Source organism: Oryctolagus cuniculus, chromosome 1, assembly GCF_964237555.1.
Source record: "Oryctolagus cuniculus chromosome 1, mOryCun1.1, whole genome shotgun sequence".
Classification (NCBI taxonomy): Eukaryota; Metazoa; Chordata; class Mammalia; order Lagomorpha; family Leporidae; genus Oryctolagus; species Oryctolagus cuniculus.
The window spans coordinates 30,841,990-30,861,485 of record NC_091432.1 but is presented as its reverse complement, the minus strand read 5'-3'; the positions used below and the strand labels follow the sequence as shown (position 1 = coordinate 30,861,485).

The 19,496-nt window shown below is 48.9% G+C and overlaps 1 protein-coding gene across 13 annotated transcripts in view; it reads left to right on the top strand.

Moving 5' to 3' along the window:
* Positions 1–6,087: 6,087 nt before the first annotated feature.
* The window catches only part of CD44 (CD44 molecule (IN blood group)), a 92,248-nt gene continuing 78,839 nt past the window's right edge, over positions 6,088–19,496 (top strand). For 12 of the 13 annotated variants that reach the window (XM_008269729.4, XM_008269711.3, XM_051825940.2 and 9 more), the window contains exon 1: positions 6,089–6,339. In XM_008269729.4, coding sequence (XP_008267951.1) covers positions 6,273–6,339 — 67 coding nt within the window. In that variant the 5' untranslated portion in view covers positions 6,089–6,272. Of the gene's footprint in view, positions 6,340–19,496 lie in introns of all 13 variants that reach the window. The other variant, XM_002709051.5, reaches the window with a different exon arrangement.

Here is a 19,496-nt window from a genome sequence, read left to right as displayed (position 1 = left end):
AGCACCATGGCTCAATAGGCTAATCCTCTGCCTGCGGCGCCAGCACCCCAGGTTCTAGTCCCGGTCGGGGCGCCGGATTCTGTCCCGGTTGCTCCTCTTCCAGTCCAGCTCTCTGTGTGGCCCAGGAAGGCAGTGGAGGATGGCCCAAGTGCTTGGGCCCTGCACCCGCACGGGAGACTAGGAGAAGCACCTGGTTCCTGCCATCAGATCGGCATCGTGTGCCGGCCGTAGCACACTGGCCATAGTGCCCATTTGGGGGATGAACCAACGGAAAAGGAAGACCTTTCTCTCTCTCTCTCTTTCACTGTCCACTCTGCCTGTCAAAAAGGAAAAAAAAAAAAAGAATTGAATATTAACCCTTTCAAAGAGCCTGTGGCCAGGGCCCATGCTGTGGTATAGTAGGTTAAGCATCATCTCAGCTCTGACTGTTGCAGCTATTTGGGGAGTGAACCAGCAGATGGAAGACCTCTTTGTCTCTCTCTCCCTCTATGTCTGAAACTGTGCCTCTTAAGCAAGTAAACAAATCTAAAAACAAAAACAAAACAAAACAAAAAAAAAGAGCCTGTGGCCAAATTGACATTTTGAGATTCAATGATTGTTTACAGCCTTGTCTCTACTGTTGAGGAACAGTTTTTTTTTCTTCATACTATTTGTTGAACCTTTTACTTAGTGTAGGGCTAATCTTATGAATATAAAGTTAACCAAAAATAGATCTCTGTAAAAATTAAGAGTGGGAATAACAGAGGGAGGAGGAAGAAGTATGAAATGCATGGAATTTGTATACCTTAAATAAAATTTTAAAAAAAGAAAGGAAAAAAACGAGCCTGTGACCTTATAATCCTTGAATTCCATGATTCAACCCCATGTTTCCCAACCTTGCTCTTCACACGCCTGCTGACGTTTGACTTAGAGTTGACTGTTTTTGCTTAAAAGCAACAGGAGTCATTATTCCTAGTCTGAAGCCATCAAGCCCAGATATTTCAGCAAAAGCACCTGGTCTACCAGAATGAGCAACAAGCTGGCTCCACCGTAGTCCTCCCAAAGCAGTCACCACAGGCAGCACACTGCTGTGGCTTTCATGTAGCATCTGTCAAGTCATCTGAGAGCTTCCACCTCCTAGCACATGTGATTCCCCAAAAACCCCTGTGGGCCGGGCGGGGAGGGAGGAGAGTCACAGCCATCCAGGGATTTACGTAATGCTTATTTATAGAGCGCGTTCCATGTTCTGGAGACGGAGTGTGGCGGATACCGACAGAGAGCCGAGGATGCACAGGTGGCCCTGTTCTCCCGTAGTGTGGAGCTTGGTGGCCAGGGAGCCGATGGACGTTCTGCCCTCCTGTGTGCCACCATTAGCAAGGACTCCAGGAAACCATCTTCATGGCTTATTTCACCGCGTACTCATAGCACACTAGGAGACAGGGCTCTCTATCTTATTTTGTGGCTTGGGAGTTGAAATGCAGTGAGGTTCTGTCACTGGGCTGATAAGACAAGAGCTGCCGGTGCTCAGACTTGGGCTTTCTCAGACCCAGGCTGCCGATCGTAGTCTTTCCCAACAGCACAAGCTCGTGCTGACCCAGATGAATCTGAGCTCTCTTTTCCAGTCTCCCACATCCCATGCTTTGGCTTAGAAAGGTATCCGGTGTGATATGAACCAGATACAGAGCATCTAAAATTCATCATTATAAAGATTTCAGTCTTTATAGAGGCTCAACGCAGTGTGGAAAAGCTGTTGTGTGACTAATTGTGTTTGAAGAGTGTCCTTGTTTGGAGCGGAAAGAGGCTGGGGGTGGGCTTAGCGAATGATCCAGGCTGACCATGACCCAGTCAGTCACCTCATCAACTCTGTGAAATGAGTCATTTGTGGTGTGGGGGTCAGCAGCCTCAGTCCCTCAGTAAACTATCGGGAAGGGGACAGACAAAAGCCTCCCTGCTGGGAGAATTAGCCCAACTGCACCCACTAGAATTTGCATGCCTGGCTACAGTTTGCAAAGCACTTTCAGATCAAATTTTTTTTTTAATTGGTAGTGATTGTTTACTGCATTAACTGCTAAACTGACCAGGATTCGAAACGATCTTGTTTGGTGGTTTTTTACATATCTTCTTAAGAGTAAAACCAGCCGTCAAAATGAAATCTCACATATGAAATTCTCCTGTATAAAATAGACACAAGTGGAACTTCTGCGGTGCGGATGGGGATGGCAAGGGAAAGGAGCAGGGGAGGGGAGGCCCAGCCAACTTGGAAGCCTTTGCCCTGACCTCTGGCCCTGTTTCTTAGGGGTTAGCGAGGAACTTCAGGTTCCATGAAACACAGGGAGACAAACGTTGTTCCTACTTCAATCCTTTCCCCCAAAGAAGGCGGACTCCTGGTGGCAGCATGAGGTGTGCAAGGCCAGGCATCCTCCTGATGGGAAGACCACCTGGGCTGGCTCCTTACCTGGTTAGAGCCCAGAGCTCCACAGCTCCGCCTGGGAACCAGTTGGCCCAGGTTGATTCAGGCGAGTGTCCCTCTGGTCGTGGAGAGTGGCAGGGCAGAGTTTTCAATGCCGGCTCTGCAGGCACTATCATCATTTCAGACAGGCCGACCTTGGAGCCATGGCAGGCCAGCTACTGAGCTGCTGAGGAACAGGCCCCAATAATGGATTTTCACCTCCAGATATTCTCCCAGGAAATGGAGGTAAAGTAGCTGACAGCCAAACGGACTCAAAAACTTTGTACAAAAAAAGGTGAAGGTTGTACAGTATTGTGAATGTTCCAGTGCCACTTGGCCTACTCTCCTTCAAATGGTAAATTTTATGTTATCTGCATATTAACATAATAATCATTTTAAAACTTCCACCGGCTCCTTATTCCTGGTGAGATCAAGTTCAAATTCTCTGGTTTCCTTATAATCTGGCCTCTGTCTACGTCTTCAGCCTCATGTCTCCCTGTTCCCCTTCCAAACTCTTCATCCAAATTACTATTCAAATAATTCTCATATTTATGGTTCTTGCTGTATGCATGTGCAGGCTCCTGCCTTATATATGGAGGACTTTCAAGTCATTTGGTCCTTGCCAATTCTAGGAAGTAGATACTGTTACTGAGCTCATTTATACTTGAGGAAAGTGAGCATGGAAAGGCTTATTGGTGGGGCCGGTGCTGTGGCACAGTAGGTGAACATCCACAGAGGGCCAGCAGCATCCCAGATGGGTGCTGGTTCGAGTCCTGGCTGCGCCACTTCTTTTTTTTTTTTTCTTTCCTTTTTTAAAATTTTTATTTATTTATTTTTATTTGACAGGTAGAGTTATAGACAGTGAGAGAAAGGTCTTCCTTCCATTGGTTCACCCCCAAAATGGCCACACAGATCTGAAGCCAGGAGCCAGGTGCTTCTCCTGGTCTCCTGTGCGGGTGCAGGGGCCCAAGCACTTGGGCCATCCTCCACTGCCCTCCCATGCCACAGCAGAGAGCTGGACTGGAAGAGGAGCAACCGGGACAGAATCCGGTGCCCCAACCGAGACTGGAACCTGGGGTGTTGGTGCCATAGAAGGAAGATCAGCTCCCCAAGAACGAGTGTGACTCCCTACTCTAGGACTGACAGCACCCTGAAAACACATAAAGTTGTGGTTCTAGGAGCTCTCTTGGCCACCAAAATCTCAGATGCTCAAATCCTGTATATAGAATGTAATTATGAAATATATGAAGTTTGTGTCCCTTAAATAAAAGGTTTCTGGGGGAAAAGAAAAGAATGGTGTAGTATTTACATATAACCTATGCGGAATGTGTCACGTATTTTAAATCATCTAAAAGTGACTTATTACATCTCATACAACATGAAGGCCATGTAAATCACTGTTTTACTGTATCACTTAGGGGATAAAGGAAAAACGCTGTATATATAACAATGTTTTCTTCCCCAAATGTTTTTGATCCACTGATACAAGGGCTGGCTATTTTATACTGTGGGTAACAGTCTTTTCGGTTTTTAAAAATATTGTTATTTATTCATTTATGTTTTATTTGAGATATAAACAGAAAGAGAGGCAGACAAAGAGTGGTCCCATCTGCTGGGTTACTCCTCAAATGCCTGCAGCAGCAAGGCTGGATCAAGCCAAAGCCAGGAGCTCCAGGAACTCAGTCCAGGTCTCTCAGATGGGTGGCAGAGATCCAAGTATTTGAGCCATCAGCAGCAGCCTCATGAGATGTGCATTAGCAGGAAGCTGGAATCAGAAGCAGAGCCAGCACTCAAACCCAGGCACGAGATGTGGGATACAGGGGTCCCAAGCAGTGCCTTCACTGCCAAGTCAAACACCCACCCGGAAAGTTCGCTTTCCTATCAGCATGGACAGTCCCTAAAGACAGGGTCAGGCCTCATCTATCTTGAGACTTTTTTGTGCCCATTACTCATTTGATGAGTAAATGGGTAAGCAGGTGGCTGGGTGCCTCACTGCCCAGTTTTCCCATTTCTTTCAATAAATTACAGAATCTTGCCTTTCCTTGGAAATTCAAGCATGATTCCTTCAGGACCTTGCCACAGCTACAGATGGTCACTTTCACTTTCTGTGCATTGCCCAAGGCAAGAAGTTCATTGAGATCTACTCTCAGTAGTCCACATTAAAACTGCTTTTGCTTTCCAAACACTGCACCATAGTATCTTCTAGGTGAAGATGGAATTAGGATCCAAAATGTAGTTTTTTATATCTTCAAACTTGAAATGCCTTCCTGAAAGAACATGACAGTCGAGGCCAGCGCTGTGGTATAGCGGGTAAAGCTGCTGCCTGCAGTGCCGGCATCCCTTATAGGCACTGGTTCGAGTCCCAGCTGCTCCACTTCCTATCCAGCTCTCTGCTATAGCCTTGGAAAGCAGTAGAAGATAGCTCAAGTCCTTGGGCCCCTGCACCCTCATGGGAGACCAGGAAGAAGCTCCTGGCTCCTGGCTTTGCATTAGCACAGCTCTGGAGAGTGAACCAGTGGATGGAAGACCTCTCTCTCTCTCTCTTGCTGCCTCTCCTTCTCTCTCTGTGTAACTCTGCCTTTCAAATAAATAAATAAATCTTTAAAGAAGAAAACAAACATGACAGTCCCTTCTCCTGTTTAGATTTACTAGGTAGGCTACACTGGGGAGAGTAGATGAATGTTTGTGTAGAATGTGGTATAAAAGGGAGCAGGAAAGGAGGGTTGAATGTGGGGGTGGATGACAGCACAGATAAATGATGGGTAGAAATGTTGATGATGGATGGATGTGAGATGAATGGATACATCAACTAACAGAGAGGTGTTTGGAAAGGAGATGTTTCTGGGTCGGGAGCACAAAGAGATGTGAAAGCGGAGGTACAGAATGGTGGAGGAGCAGCTGTGTGGGAGGATGTGCGGAAGAAAAGGCGGTTGGATGGATGGATGGCTGGTTGAATGGATGGAGCCAGTGGATCAGTAGATGAATGGGAAGATGAATGGATTTGAACAGATAATAGATGGACAGTGGGCCGGATGGATATTAGCGCTCCGGAAGTACGTAAGGAAAGATGGGTGGATAGATGGACGGTGAATGGAAGGTTATTCAGGAGGAAGACTGAGTGTGTGGGCACAGAATGAACGCGGCGGTTGCGGGATCCAAATCGCAGCCCCAGGGCGGGCCTTGGGTCGCTTTCCCTGAGCAGTCCTAAGGAGAAGCAAAACGTCACTGCCACCGACGATGCGGACCTCACTATTCTTCGAAGGGAAGAAGAATGCACTCTGCCCTCCTCCCCTGGGAGGAAACCTAAGCCCCTGCCTCCCCCACCTCCAATCCTCGCCCAGGACGCCCACCTGCCTGGGAGACCCAGAAATGCTCCCCAAACCAAATGCAAAAAGAAAGCTAGCGGGAAAGGAGAGGCAGAGGCTAAACACAAGGGAGGGAGGTTTTAGGGGCTCAGTCATCCTAGCAAGCGGCGGAGCCAGCTGACGGGCGTCCCGGGGCGCACGGACTGGGGGCGCAGGGAGTCCGCAGGCAGCCAGGGCGGGCAGGGGCGGAGGCCCGCGCCAAGGACTGCTGGTACGTCTTTAAACCTCCGCCGGCGCCTTAGACACAGCCCCTCGCTTGGGTGTGTCCTGCGCTCGCTCCCTCCCTCTTAGGTCACTTTCAAGCCTCGAATAAAAACTGCAGCCAACTTCCGAGGCGGCCTCATTGCCCAGCGGCCCCCAACCTCTGACAGCTTCGGTCCGCCCCGTGCGCCCCGTCCTCCACCGGCCCCCGCCCCGCGCCCCGGGACCTCCCCTCCTCCAGCACCACCGCTTGCTCACTCGATTCGCTGGGACACACCATGGACAAGTTTTGGTGGCGCGCAGCCTGGGGACTCTGCCTAGTGCAGCTGAGCCTGGCGCAGATCGGTGAGTGCCCGCCGCAGCCCAGGGCGGCGGCAGGGGTGTCCGCAGTGTCCAGGGAGCAGCCGGGCAGGAGCCCGGTAGATTGAGTCCGCCCTGGGAGGCTGGAGTCAAGTGGGGCGGTGAGTGACCTGAACTGAGTTCAGGAGAGCAGCGCTGGGATTTGCGCTAAGCGGTTGGCGAGTCTGTCGGTGGGAAGCACCGTTTGGTGGAGTGGAAAAGGAGGCAGAGAGTTGGCCGGGCAGGCTGCCCTCTCAAGTTCGGCGTGAGGGCGCCGGAGCTGGAGCACATGGCAGAATAACTGTACTTCTGGGTGCGCGCAGAGGCAGGGAGGGGAGCCAGAGCTAGGGTAGGGGCTGCTGGCAGGGTGGCCAGAGGTGATCAGAGTTACAGGGGTGGGAGCCGGAGGCAGTGAGCTTTCCAGAAAGAGCTCCTGTGTTCATGTGGCTGCCCAGTGAGCCTGATTTCCAACCTCTGGCTGTCTGGTCCTGCCCCTGACCACCCTAGCCTTGAACTTGAACCCTAGAACTTGAACCAACCCTGGAGATGAGGTTCTAGCCTGGGGCAAGGAGTGCGAATAAGAGGGACAATGACTGGGCGCCTGCTCAACTCTGCCAGCCTTCTGTTCTGCCAATCAGTTTGGGGAAATCCAAACAAGAATGTGGCTCCTGTTCCCTGCCCCTGCCTGGCAGTCTCACCCCAGGGAGGAGAGTCTGGACACCAGCGTGAAGTCAGGGACCTCGGAGCCAGGGCTCCAGTATCACATGCGAACAGACTGGTGCCTTTCTGTGGCCGCTGAGGGGCGTGCAGTGTGTGAGGTATTCTGGTGTGGCTCAACTCCAAGTGTTCCCTTTCTTTGTCTATATATGTACAGATAATTACACGGTTGATTTGCTTATCGCTTGGAAAATTAATTTTTCTTTCAACAAGTGCCAGCTGGGTCATTAAGACCGCTCAGCCTATGGTTCATAATACTCAGTGAGTGTTTATTAAACTCAGTTTGGGGGTATCCAGGAAAGCCAGAGACACAGTCCCACCTGGGTACTTTAGATGAGGCTAGGTTAAGGACCTAGAATTGCATTTCCTGAGGACAGAAGTAACAATAGTGGTAATAATAACAGCAAGAACAATGCTAGCTACCCCCTACTGCACCGTTCCCTGTGCAGGGCACTGTGTTAAATCCTTGGTCTGTGTTACCTCCTTGAACTCCCACAGTGGCCCATCATTGGGTCTGTTTTCTGGGAGGGAAACTGAGGCACAGAGAGGTTTCACACAGATAGGACTGTGCTGGGTTGGAACCCTGGCCCACTGAATGCCAAAGGCCAGGCTTAGGATGGGTTAGACTCAAAGGGAAGGGCCGACTCTTAAAGGAGCTCAGGGCAGGAGGGGCTCTGGGCAGGAACTGGAGCTCCAGCAGCCCCTTGAAACGCAGAAAGCTCAGGATGGGAGAGAAGAGACTCTTGGAAGCAGGGAGAGCGTTGGGGCCTGGTGTCAGAGGAGGGGGGCAGAGGAGGCTTCTCTGTGACCACCTGGGAGGTTTATTTGTACGCTGCCTACCTCCCTGCCGGGTCTTCTGCTTTGGTTCCAAGGTGTTCTGAATCCTGACTCCCTGCTTCTTCTAAAGGGTTCTACCTCCAAGTACTTGGCACCATCCTCAGCCTTGAGGCTCTCCCAGCGGGCTCGCTCCTGCCTGGGGTGCCTGTGGTCTCTCAGAACCTCCCTTCCTTTGGAGGAAGCACAGTGACTGTAGCTGCCTGGGCACGGGCTTTCACGTGCTCAGAAAGCTCTTTGGAAGGAAGGAACTGAGACTTGCAGAGGCGATGTGGCTTCATAGAGGGCTTGGGGCTGGGCAGGAAGACAGGGGAAGGAGAAGAAGGAGTTGCTTCTTGTTGGGGAGTGGTGGGCTCTGGAGGACAATGGGAAGCTGTGAAGTGGAGCAAGGCTTGTGGGTAGAAAGAAGCATCCAATCTTTGTATACAAAAGCGAAAGGTAGAGAAATGGCCCCATGTAGGTAAGGAATGTCAGTCCGAGAAGCTGAGTTGGAGAGTTGAATGAGGTGCTGTGGGTGGCTTAAAGAAAGTGGCCCTTGATAGAGGCCTGGGGGTGAGCCCCCCCCCACCCAAGCACATCATATCTCTGCTTCTCTGTGAGCTAGGTCATGGCTAGGGAACTGTGGCCTTGGCATTGAAAAACTGGATTGTGTCTGGGAATTGTGGGACTGGGAGTGGCAGACCCCTCCCTGTCCCCACTGAACTTTGTCCGGAGTTAGAGCTACAGCTGTGTTCCCATGTGCCCAAGTGAGGAAGCAACACTCCATCCCTACCAGGATTAGCACTGATTAATTCAAGGATTCCCCCTATTACACATTGGCCATGTACTTCCAGCAAAGGTGTGGTGACAAGATGAGTAGGAAAAAGTTCCATTTTCTTCCAAATTACCCCATGCAGGAGTGGATGCTAGGCATCCTGAAATTCCTAGTATATGACAGACTCCCTTTCATTCATTCAACAAATCTTTTCTGATTCATTTTCATAGACACAGAGACAGAGACAGACATTAAGGATTGTTTAGAAAAATCCCTTCTTTTTTCCAAGGAGGAAAAAAAAGACCCTGAAGGAAGTGGAAGAGTGACTTTCCCTCTCTGAGACTTGTTAGGATGTGAGGGCGGGGTGCTTGTGCCCGTTTGGTTAGGGAAATACCCCTGACTCGAGGAGGGAGGAGTCTGGCCCCCGGTCCTGTAGTGGGCGGGGAGGCTGTTGTCTGTTGGGGCAACAATATGTGTTCTATGCTCAAGTGCTATCTTGTGCATGCCTAGCAGTTCTGTCATTTACTCTGCCTTGTGCCAGCTTGGGTTTAATGTAAGAGCACTCTTGTGTGTTTAGTATAAGAACAACCATGTGTATTTAGTATCAGAGCAAGCTTGTGTGTTTAGTACAAGAGCAATCTTGTGTGTTTTGACAGAAGCAATCTTGTGTATTTCTTAGCTAACACTCAGGGAAGATGCTGTGGGGCTTCTAGCACCTGCAGGAACATAACCAGAGGGGTAGGAGAGCACTCCGATTTTCAAAGCTTGGTGCCTTGCTATTGTACTGTATGGTACAAAACGTGTTCCTAAAACCATAGGAAGTACCACTTAGCAAACAGCACCTGTACTGGGCATTAAGTCAGGGCTTGGCATAGATTCTCTGATAGGAGCCTCAGAGCAGCCGTGTGAATTACTACTGTTAACTCCGTGTGCCAGATAGAGAGATGGAGCCTCCGAGACACGATGTGACTCACCCACCGACCAAGTGCTGGAGCTGGGATTCCCCCTGTGTGAAATTCCCCCTGTTAGAATCCAGTGGCCACAGGCCTTCCATTCATTACTGTACCTGTGGAGGACTTTGGAAATTGTGTGTTGTTTTCCCACCCTGCCTGTCCCCTGGGCCTGGCACAGGTGAAGCCTGGTATGAGTGGCTTCTCTCTCCGCCCTCTTGCAGGCTGTAGACTCTTAGCTGCCTTGCCCTGTCTGGGGCTAGCCTGTCTCCACCCCACCCCACCCCCACCCCCCAGGCATGGCCACAGCTGTCGGAGATGCCAACCTAGTTATTTGCTTCTAAAATAAGTCAGTTCCCTTATCAGAGTCCAGCTGCCTTCTAGACATGCTCTCATTTGCAGGGTTTGGAAAAGAAAGAGAGAGAGAGAGAGGGAGGCTGTTTCTTTGTTGAAGAGACAAGTCAGGGCAATGTCCTTGTAAGGGCTGTCACCCTGACCCTGTAAGCACTCCAGTGGCATTGACCCTGAGAATCTGTCTTCAGAGGATCATCAGCAGGCTATGTGTGCCCTGGGAAGAAGTCTTGAGGTATCTAGGCAGTGGGCTGACATGGTTCTCTCTACTAAACTCAAGGATCTTGAACCGAAACCCGGTGAGGAGCACTAGGTGACACGTGGCCAACCAAGGGAGGTTTCAGATCTGCCTGCAGAGTCAGGCCTCCAGGCTGGGGTCCCCGAGGCAGAGGAGGTGGTGGGAATGCGAGCGGGGCCTCCCCAGCAGTCCGTCCTGGTTGGGAGTAGATCTGGGGCTGGGACAAGATAGCAGCAGCAGTTGTATTGCCAGCACCTCCATTGCAACTGACTCCACCCAGGGCCCGAGAAGGAAGTGGTTCTAGTGAAAGAAGCTGCGGCAGGTGGCAGATGCTGCCACGCACAGTGCAGTGTTCAAAGGGGATCTTTCATGTCTCAAAGAGAAATTCTGGGGTTTGCACAGCCAGAAGCTGATGACTCAATTTCCTTTGTGTCTGCTTGAATGGGAAGGACACAAATATTCTTTAGAATTACTGGGATAGGATGATGCTTTCTGCCTTAAATAAGAATTGCATTTTTTTTTTACTCACGTAGCCAGGTACAATTTTTTCTTAATAGTGTACTCCCCCAAAACTGGACAGCAGGAGTTTGGGAAGCCAGCCCAATTGGCCAGGAGCTTGGAAAGGCCCCTTCTAGGGCGTGTCGCTCTGGAGTCCTGTTGGCATGGATGCAGTGAGTGTGCAGTCCAGATATTCTTGAAGAGTCAGGATCTTGAATGTGCAAGAACTCTACCAATTGACATATGCTGTATATTTTGACTAAATGTCTCTGTATCTTTCTACAGATAAATACATGAGTTCATGTGATTATAAGTCAAACACTTTATAAGGCTTTTCACATAAAGAATTTCACATCTTTGCAACTTCTTAGTCTAGTGTCCGCAGAAATTGATATTTGGTTCAGAAAATATGTATACTTTGGAGAGAAATATAATATGTTATTTCTTGATCTTAGTGTGTGAATTACCAGGAGAAACCACATATTTGGTTCTTGTTTTCTAGATGTATACATCTCCATATTATGAGTGTGTGTGTACATATATTAGTACATGAGTCTGAACACATGTGCCGATATGCATGTGAATGTAGCTGGTCAGTCATTCTCTTTTTTTTTTTTTTTTTGACAGGCAGAGTGGACAGTGAAAGAGAGAGAGACAGAGAGAAAGGTCTTCCCTTGCCGTTGGTTCACCCTCCAATGGCCGCCGTAGCTGGCGTGCTGCGACCGACGCATCACACTGATCCGAAGGCAGGAGCCAGGTGCTTCTCCTGGTCTCCCATGCGGGTGCAGGGCCCAAGGACTTGGGCCATCCTCCACTGCACTCCCTGGCCACAGCAGAGAGCTGGCCTGGAAGAGGGGCAACCGGGACAGAATCTGGTGCCCCAACTGGGACTAGAACCCGGTGTGCTGGTGCCACAAGGCGGAGGATTAGCCTATTGAGCCATGGCACCGGCCCAGTCATTCTCTTTTTTTAAAAAAATATTTTATTTATTTGAAAGGCAGAGTTACGAGGTGTGGGGGCAGAGAGACAGACATCTTCCATCTGTTGGTTCACTCCCCAAATGACCGTAAAGGCCAGGGCTGGGACAGGCTGAAGCCAGGAGCCAGGAGCTTCAGTTGAGTGTCCATGTCAGTGCAGGAGCCCAAACACTCGGACCATCTTCCACTGCATTCCCAGGCATATCAGCAAGGAGCTGGATCTGAAGAGGAGTAGCTGGGACTTGAACCGGTGTTCATATGGGATGCCGGCATTGCAGGTGTTGGCCTAAACTGTTACACCACAATGTCAGCCCCGATCAGTCATTCTTATGGGCATCCCACACTGTGTTAGGTATTATGGGGGAATGAAAAGTACAGAAAAAAGGCCTTAACTGCAAGAACCTAGTGATTCTCCACGTGTAGCACAGTGCAATTGAGTGACAGCCTGCCAGTTCACACTGCAAAGCTAACAGCATCGCAGAGCTGAGGCAAGGCAAGGAGGCCTGGAGCAATCACTGAAAGCACTGGAGAGGAGGCAGCAGTGCAGTCAAGACAGGACTTGAGTGGGTAAAGAGGAAATGAGAAAGGGATGTGTCGACTTCTGCTCCCCACTATGAATTGATCCACCCCTGACCATGGTAATTATCTAGCCAAAGTGTCCAGTGTTTGTGTGCTACTTGCTCAGTGCACCTTGTAGTTAGGTAATGGGGAGTGGGTTGCCAGGAGGTAACAACTACTAGTCCTTGCCCCAGAGAATCTCACGGTCTCGTGAAGGCAGCTTCAACACTATTGGCGTGGGCCAGAAAGGGAGCTGCCCTTTGAGTTATGGGATATGTGGCAGTGTCTCTGATCTCTATACCCAATGTTCTGGTGGCACCAGTCTCCCCCTCTGGGGTGTAACCACCAAAAGTACCCCCCTAGACAGTTCCAAGCTGATGAGGGTGCAGTGGAATGTCAACCATCCCATAATCTCCTCAGTTGTTGGGATCCCAGGTGCAATAGGATGCCAACCATCCCACAACCTCATCTCTAAGAAGGTTGTATCCAGTTCTCAGAATTCTAGCTGGCCTCCATAAAGCTTCACAGTAAAATCACACGGGGTCATTTGGTGTGAGTTGATGGTACAAAGGATTGCTAAGGACATTCATTCACACCCTTCAAAAGGGAGAAAAATCCCAGCAAATCAAAACCTGACACATCATCTCTTATCCGCCATCCAGTCGGAGGCCCCCGATGTCGGGGATCATGAGGTGGTCCCCATCCTCAGTGATAGTCTATGGTGGTGACTGATAATTGCCTGTTAACCTGAAGTGAATGTCTAACATATGGAAATAACCATGTCCACATATAAAGAAGCATGCTGGCCAGTGTACTGAGGCTTCAGACACATTTATGTGCAGATGGTAATAGTGGTGGTGGCTGTGTTGCTTGGGACAAAGCCAACAAGGACTCTTGGCTGCCTGACTGGCCCCCTCAGGACTCATATTGGTTTTTCCAGAGAATTCACCCTTCTGATTGTGGCTTTGGTGGCTGCTTGCTGTGGCTGGGGATGCTGGTGTGACAGCAGGGTTACCAGATAGTTCGGTCAAGAAGGGAGTGGGAGCCTGGCAGGATGATGACAGCAAACCCAAAGCTGAGCCTTACAATGGAGCACCCGTGAGCAGCAGCCAGCATTGGGGGTGGGGGAGGGCTGGTTAGTTGGAAGCTGCTGTCTTGAGGTTGGAACCCTGAAGCGAGAGGCTGAAACTCCTCTAAATCCCCTCCTCGGGAGGTGGCAGCAGTGGGAGGGAGATAGAAGTGTGTCACAGAAGGCTCTGGCCTTCTCTTTGGGTCTCTCGGGGAATCATCAAGTTCTTCTCCAGGGGGCTAGCACCACAGCTCCTACAGGAGCAGGTCTGCGTGGAAGCCTGGCACCTGACAGTCAGCCACAGTGGCAATGGCAAACTGCACCTCCTCTCCTGGGAGCTTGCCACGTGGGAAACTGTCCGCAACTGGGGCAGGTCCTGCCTTTCGGTGGATTGTCTGCCCTGTGAGGCTGAGAGGCAGGGAGGCCAACACGGGGTGACAGGATGGGTGTAGTAGGGGACAGAGAGTTCTAGAGGCACATCACCCCGAGTGTGGGGTGCACTGGGTGTGTCCTCCTTGGGCAAGTGTCCCTCTTAAGGGCAAGTGTGGGCAGACAGATCTCCAGGTGGGTGGAGAGGGGCTGAGTCACCAGAGACGTGATTTGCCAAACTCAGGTCTCAAAACCCCATGTTGAGTCTTCAGTTTTTGAGAGTAAAGGTTAATTGCAAAACTCCAGGGGGCAGAGAGATTATTCACACAGTCCAGTAATTCCGAGCACTTGCTGTGGTGTCACTGCAAGCTTTTTTGGTGGCATAAGTTTATTTTTTTTCTTTTTGTAAAGCTCTTGCACCTTTTAGGCTTGCTTCTTTGCAGCTAGCTGTGTTTCTGAGATACCCTTGACCACTGTTAGTCACAACAGTAATCACACCTCTCCATTCTAGTTGTTTCCTCCGCTAACATGTTTACTCCATGCACTAGCCCTGTGAAAGTGGTGCCATATTATTCCTCTTTCATGTGGGAAGAAAGTGAAGAGCAGAACATTCCAGCAACTTGGCCAAGGCCACACGGTAGATCAGTGATGGAGCTGGCATTCAAATCCAGGTGGTCTGCCTGCAGAGTTCATGTTCTTAGTATTTCTCTTGGTATATTAAGAGGTCAAGGTACCTCCCAGAAACAAGAACGGTTATCTGGTGGTAGTCTGGTACTCCAATCAAAATTCAAAAAATCAACCCTCCACTTAGGAATCCAGCTGTGGGTGGAGTCATGACACTCACAGAGCTGGTTTTGACTTCCTTTTCTAAACACGATGCCAGAACAGGAGGCTGCAATTGCAAAAATGAGGGAGAAAGAAGCTGTAATGGAAACTTCTTCCCATTCATCTGTGCTCTGAGTGGCTCATTCATTCCAATCCCTGAATAGAAGTTCTAGCCCCTTCTTGGGGGTAGGAAGCTGGGGAGGAGGCAGAGCTGAAAGCCATGCTGAATCGAGTTGTTTGTTCATTATCACTTCATTATCAGTCGCCCAGACGAAAGGTGAAGGTTGCTAATTGGCATTCCTCTCTCATCTAGGACTCTGACTAGTGATAGGACAAAGCCAGAGAATGAGCCAACCAAACAGCATGAGGGGCCTTGGTTCCAGGGCCTTCTCTCTACCAGTTGGAACTGATGAGGGAAGGAGGGAAACTCTGAGCCCGGCGGCCCTCAGGAATCAGGCTGCACATATCCAGGCACAAGGAACTTAGCCAAAGGTCAAAGTGTGCCATAGTTCTTCTTCCTAGCCTTGGGCTAAGCAGGACATCCTGGCTCCTGTTTGACCATCTTACTGGAGATCAAGTGAGTTTTCCCTGCATACCCCTGGCTGAGAAACAAGCCACTAGGGAGGGAGGAGGCAAAGCCCCCCTGCAGTCTGGTTTAGGGACAAGGGCTCATCCAGGAGTCCCCACCTGTTTCAATTTCAGCGCCACCCTTTGCATTTAAGTAGGCTTGCAGTGCCTTCTAGAAGGAGCCACACATCAGTCACAGAACTAGGCCACATCCTTGTCTACTTCCTCTCCAAGATACAAGCCTCTTCGTGTTTCCCCATCGTGCCTGTTAAGATGCAGGGGCAAACAAGCAATGCCATACAGCCCATACCTCCTTTCAGCCTGGAAGCACATTCCTGCTCAGGATCCTGGTCCAATCTTCATAATCACCAAAAGCATTAAATGAGTGCCTACTGTATGCCAGACACAGATGTTGCCCTTGCTGGGTGGGCCCAGTCCAACAGAGCCGAGCACTTTCTTGCAGCCCACAGAAAACCAGCTGGTGTTGTCAGTGAGTCAGCCTTGTGGCCAACGGTGAGTTGCAGGGCCTACACCTGCCTGCAAGGAGGGGACAGGGGCTCAGGTCCCCCACCAGAGTACAGGTCGGACAGATGCAGATAAAAGCTTGAGGAGGACATCTCTTGCCGCAAAGTTTGTCTTTGCAGTGGATTCTCTATGGTAGGCCTGGTTGTCATCACAGTGTTAGCCTTAAAGGTCAGGGGCATCCCTCCAGGCTCCCCTTCATGAGTTTTATTTTCCCCTATCATCCAGTAATTTTCCCCTCAATACTTCATAAAACCCCAAGAGTATATCTCTGTTTGAAAAGAGGAAGTTTAAGGCATGCCTTCTAGCTGTGCCCTGGCCCTCTGTTCTCTTTTGATGGGAAGCATGTGAGCTCTTTAGGGACAAATGCATGTGTTAAGTACATGGTTATATCCACTAAGACCCCAGCTATCAGCACAGGCCCCCAGCTATAGTAATTGCTCCATGAATATTTGGATGATTGATTGAGTGAATAAAATTTTTAGACATGTCTACCAAATTAATCTTCCTCATTTCCTTTCTTGTGAGTATTATGGATTCTGGCTAATTCTTTGTAATCTTTTTTTTTTCTTTTTAGTCTGCAGAAAAGCACTTTTTTTCCTCATGTCTCTTGCAGTGATCTTCAAACCTCCTGGAAATGTCTTTTCTCTTTACTCTGCTCAGTTTGAATGGATTGCTCTTATAGGGTGACATGTCAGGCAAAGCACAGGAAATGTAGAGTTTATTAGATTTTGTCCAGTAGAACACGGATCTCCATTTCCTAAAGCTCTGGCTGCCTCTATGCTGCAACCCTGCCTTCTAAATCTGGCCTTGGGGATAAAGACCTCAAGCCTCAATTTCATGTTCTCAGTGATAGAGAAAAATGTTGGTGTGGTTGAGCACGAGGTTGAAAGAAAAAAAAGAAGAGTTATTTCTTTCCGTCAGTATTTACAAACCTTCCAGACCAAACAGCATGTAAGTAGACATGCAGTGTGGTGCAATGGGCAGGAGGAGGCTTGGCTTTGGAGAAGGGTGCTGTGGTAGGGGCAAGGGCTCTGACAGGAGACGGATGCCAGTTGATTTCCATTGCAGCCACTGAAGAACAGTGTGAACTCGGGGAGCTGCATCCATTGTGTCCAGATTAATATATAGTACATGATTTCAAATCTAAATAGAAAATCTAGCATGTAAAAGATGCATCAAAAGTGGAAATAATTGTTATACCTAGTTCCTCTGTATTACTGAATCATTGTGTGACACTGAACAAGTCACTTCCCCCCATCTGCTTCCATTTTTCCATGTCTGAAACAAGAGGGCTGGGTTCCAGTTGATCTCTAAACTGTCCTGGTTCTCAAGTTTTATAAATCTATCCACTCTGTAGGCCCATCAATGCCCAAGCTTCATAAAGCCTAATGAGAAGGAAAACACTGCTATAAAATCCATGTCAAAAAATGTGATGCCTGGTTTGTATTAAATGTCAGAAGTGAATTATTTTCCATGCCAGAAACAAATGTACGGACCCGGTTACAGTGCAAATTTGAATGGGCAAGTGTACTCTCCGGGACAAGGTGCTTTGCCCAAAAGACTCCACCACACCTCTCCATCTCCTGGGGAGCAGACAAATCAAGAAGCTTGGGTCAGAGAAGTTAACAACATGTGCTAGTCACACAGCTAATGCCACAGCAACCCAGGATTGCTTGCAGAATCTGAATGCAATAACCTTTATTTTACACTGTATGTTTTAAAAAACATTGCTTTAAGTGCTCAGAAAAGTCAATCCCTGAAAAAAAGAGAATGTGTCCTTCAGTCTCAAAGTTTTGTGAGCATTTTGGATTTCTGAACTTCTCTCAAAGGACCACTATAACGTGTTGGTGGAAAATGAACCACAATACACAGCCACATCAGTACTTAGAGGGTGAGTTCTAGTATCCTACAGAAAGCAGGTAGGGTAGCTATGATGATTAAAAAAGAAAGAAGAGATCTAGTGCCGTTGCTCAATAGGCTAATCCTCTGCCTTGCGGCGCCGGCACACTGAGTTCTAGTCCCGGTCGGGGTGCTGGCTTCTGTCCTGGCTGCCCCTCTTCCAGGCCAGTTCTCTGCTGTGGCCTGGGAGTGCAGTGGAGGATGGCCCAAGTGCTCAGGCCCTGCACCCCATGGGAGACCAGGATAAGCACCTGGCTCCTGCCTTTGGATCAGTGCTGTGCGCCGGCCGCGGCGGCCATTGGAGGGTGAACCAATGGCAAAGGAAGACCTTTCTCCCTGTCTCTCTCTCTCTCTCTCACTGTCCACTGTGCCTGTCAAAAAAAAAAAAAAAAAAAAAAAAAAAAAAAAAAAAAAAGAAGAAGAAGAAGAAGAAAAGAAAAAATATACCTAACTCTGTGTTATGTGTTTATATGCATAACCCAATCAAATCACTGAACAGGGTGAGCCTGTGAGATAATGAGTTTCTGCTTCTACTGAGAGCCTTCCAAATTCCCACTAATATATTTGTTTTCTTTCCATAAAACTAGAAAAATTCTTGCTCAGGGGGAAAAAAGGAAGTCATAAAGACTACATTACTTAGGAATTTGTTCAAGTGAGCCAGAGGCCAAACCCCTTGTCAAGGCTCCAATCTTCTATCAGTCAGCAAAAGTCCTTAGTCACATCACAGCCCATTCTGCTTGTACCCATTATTTAAAATAAATTCCCAGATGGGTTCAGGTCTCATGTCATGTGCAACGCCCTCCATTATTGCTGAATTTGGTTCAGTCATCTCCATCTCCAATCATATGAATACCGTGTTCTACAAGTGAGAACACACAGGTAGCTAGCACAAGTTTCTCCATCTTAGACACAGGATGAATTTAGGCAATGCCCCTCCATTATTGGCTGCTTCTGTTTCCCCAGTTATAAAATGGTTAGCAAACTGACCAACTGAAATCATTAAAGTGGGTACAAAGGGCCAGTGCTGTGACGTAGGGGGTAAAGCCACCACCTGCAGTGCCAGCATCCCATATGGGCTCTGGTTCGAGTCCTGGCTGCTCCTCTTCCCATCCAGCTCTCTTCTATGGCCTGGGAAAGCAGAAGATGGCCCATGTCTTTGGGCCTCTGCACCCATGTGGAAGACCCAGAAGAAGCTCTTGGCTCCTGGCTTTGGATGGGTGCCACTCTGACCATCAGCAGATGGAAGACCTCTCCTTCTCTCTCTCTCTCTCTGCCTCTGCCTCTGCCTCTCTGTAACTCTGCCTTTCAACTGAATAATAAAGTGAGTACAAAATTTGGCACTTGGAAAGCAGTGAGGAAAGTAGAAGAGCTAGTTTCAGAGAGCTTACAGTTCAGCAGAGGAGAGGCTAAGCAAGAGAAAGAATTCTACAAGTCAGCACATGCTGAATGTTGGAAGATCAGGAAAAACATACGTCTCCATGAGCTACAATCATATAGGAAAGCTTCAAGAAATCTGAGGGTGAATTAAGTGTAGAAAAGAAGACAGAAGAGAGAAGCCCAGAGAAGAGTTAAAACATGAGCCAAAAGCTTGAAGTAGGGAAACAAGTGTAGCTTGATTGGGGTCAGAAGAGGGGTCATACTGCCTGCATACGAGAGTTCATGTTGAAGAACAGTGAGGAATGAGGTTGGACAGATCCCAGGCAACCAGGTTATAGGAGCATTGTCTGCTTGAGCCGATTCTTCTGCCTTAGAGACTCAGGAGAAGTTTTCAGGACTCTGTCAGACAGCACTAACGGAGTTCAGATGCAGGCTAGCTCTGGTACTGGTAGGGACAGAACTTTGGCAACCTTGCTTGGACTGGAGTGTGGTGATTTAAGTGAATCTCAAACCAGCCTTACAACAGCATCAGCAAACAGATTTTAGCTCATGTGACATTTCCCATTGATTAGCAGAGGCTGCTTGGAGTGCTGTACTAGGAAACCAAACCTTGACTCAGCTGTGGAGAGTGTTGTGATCGATTAGTGATGTCTGC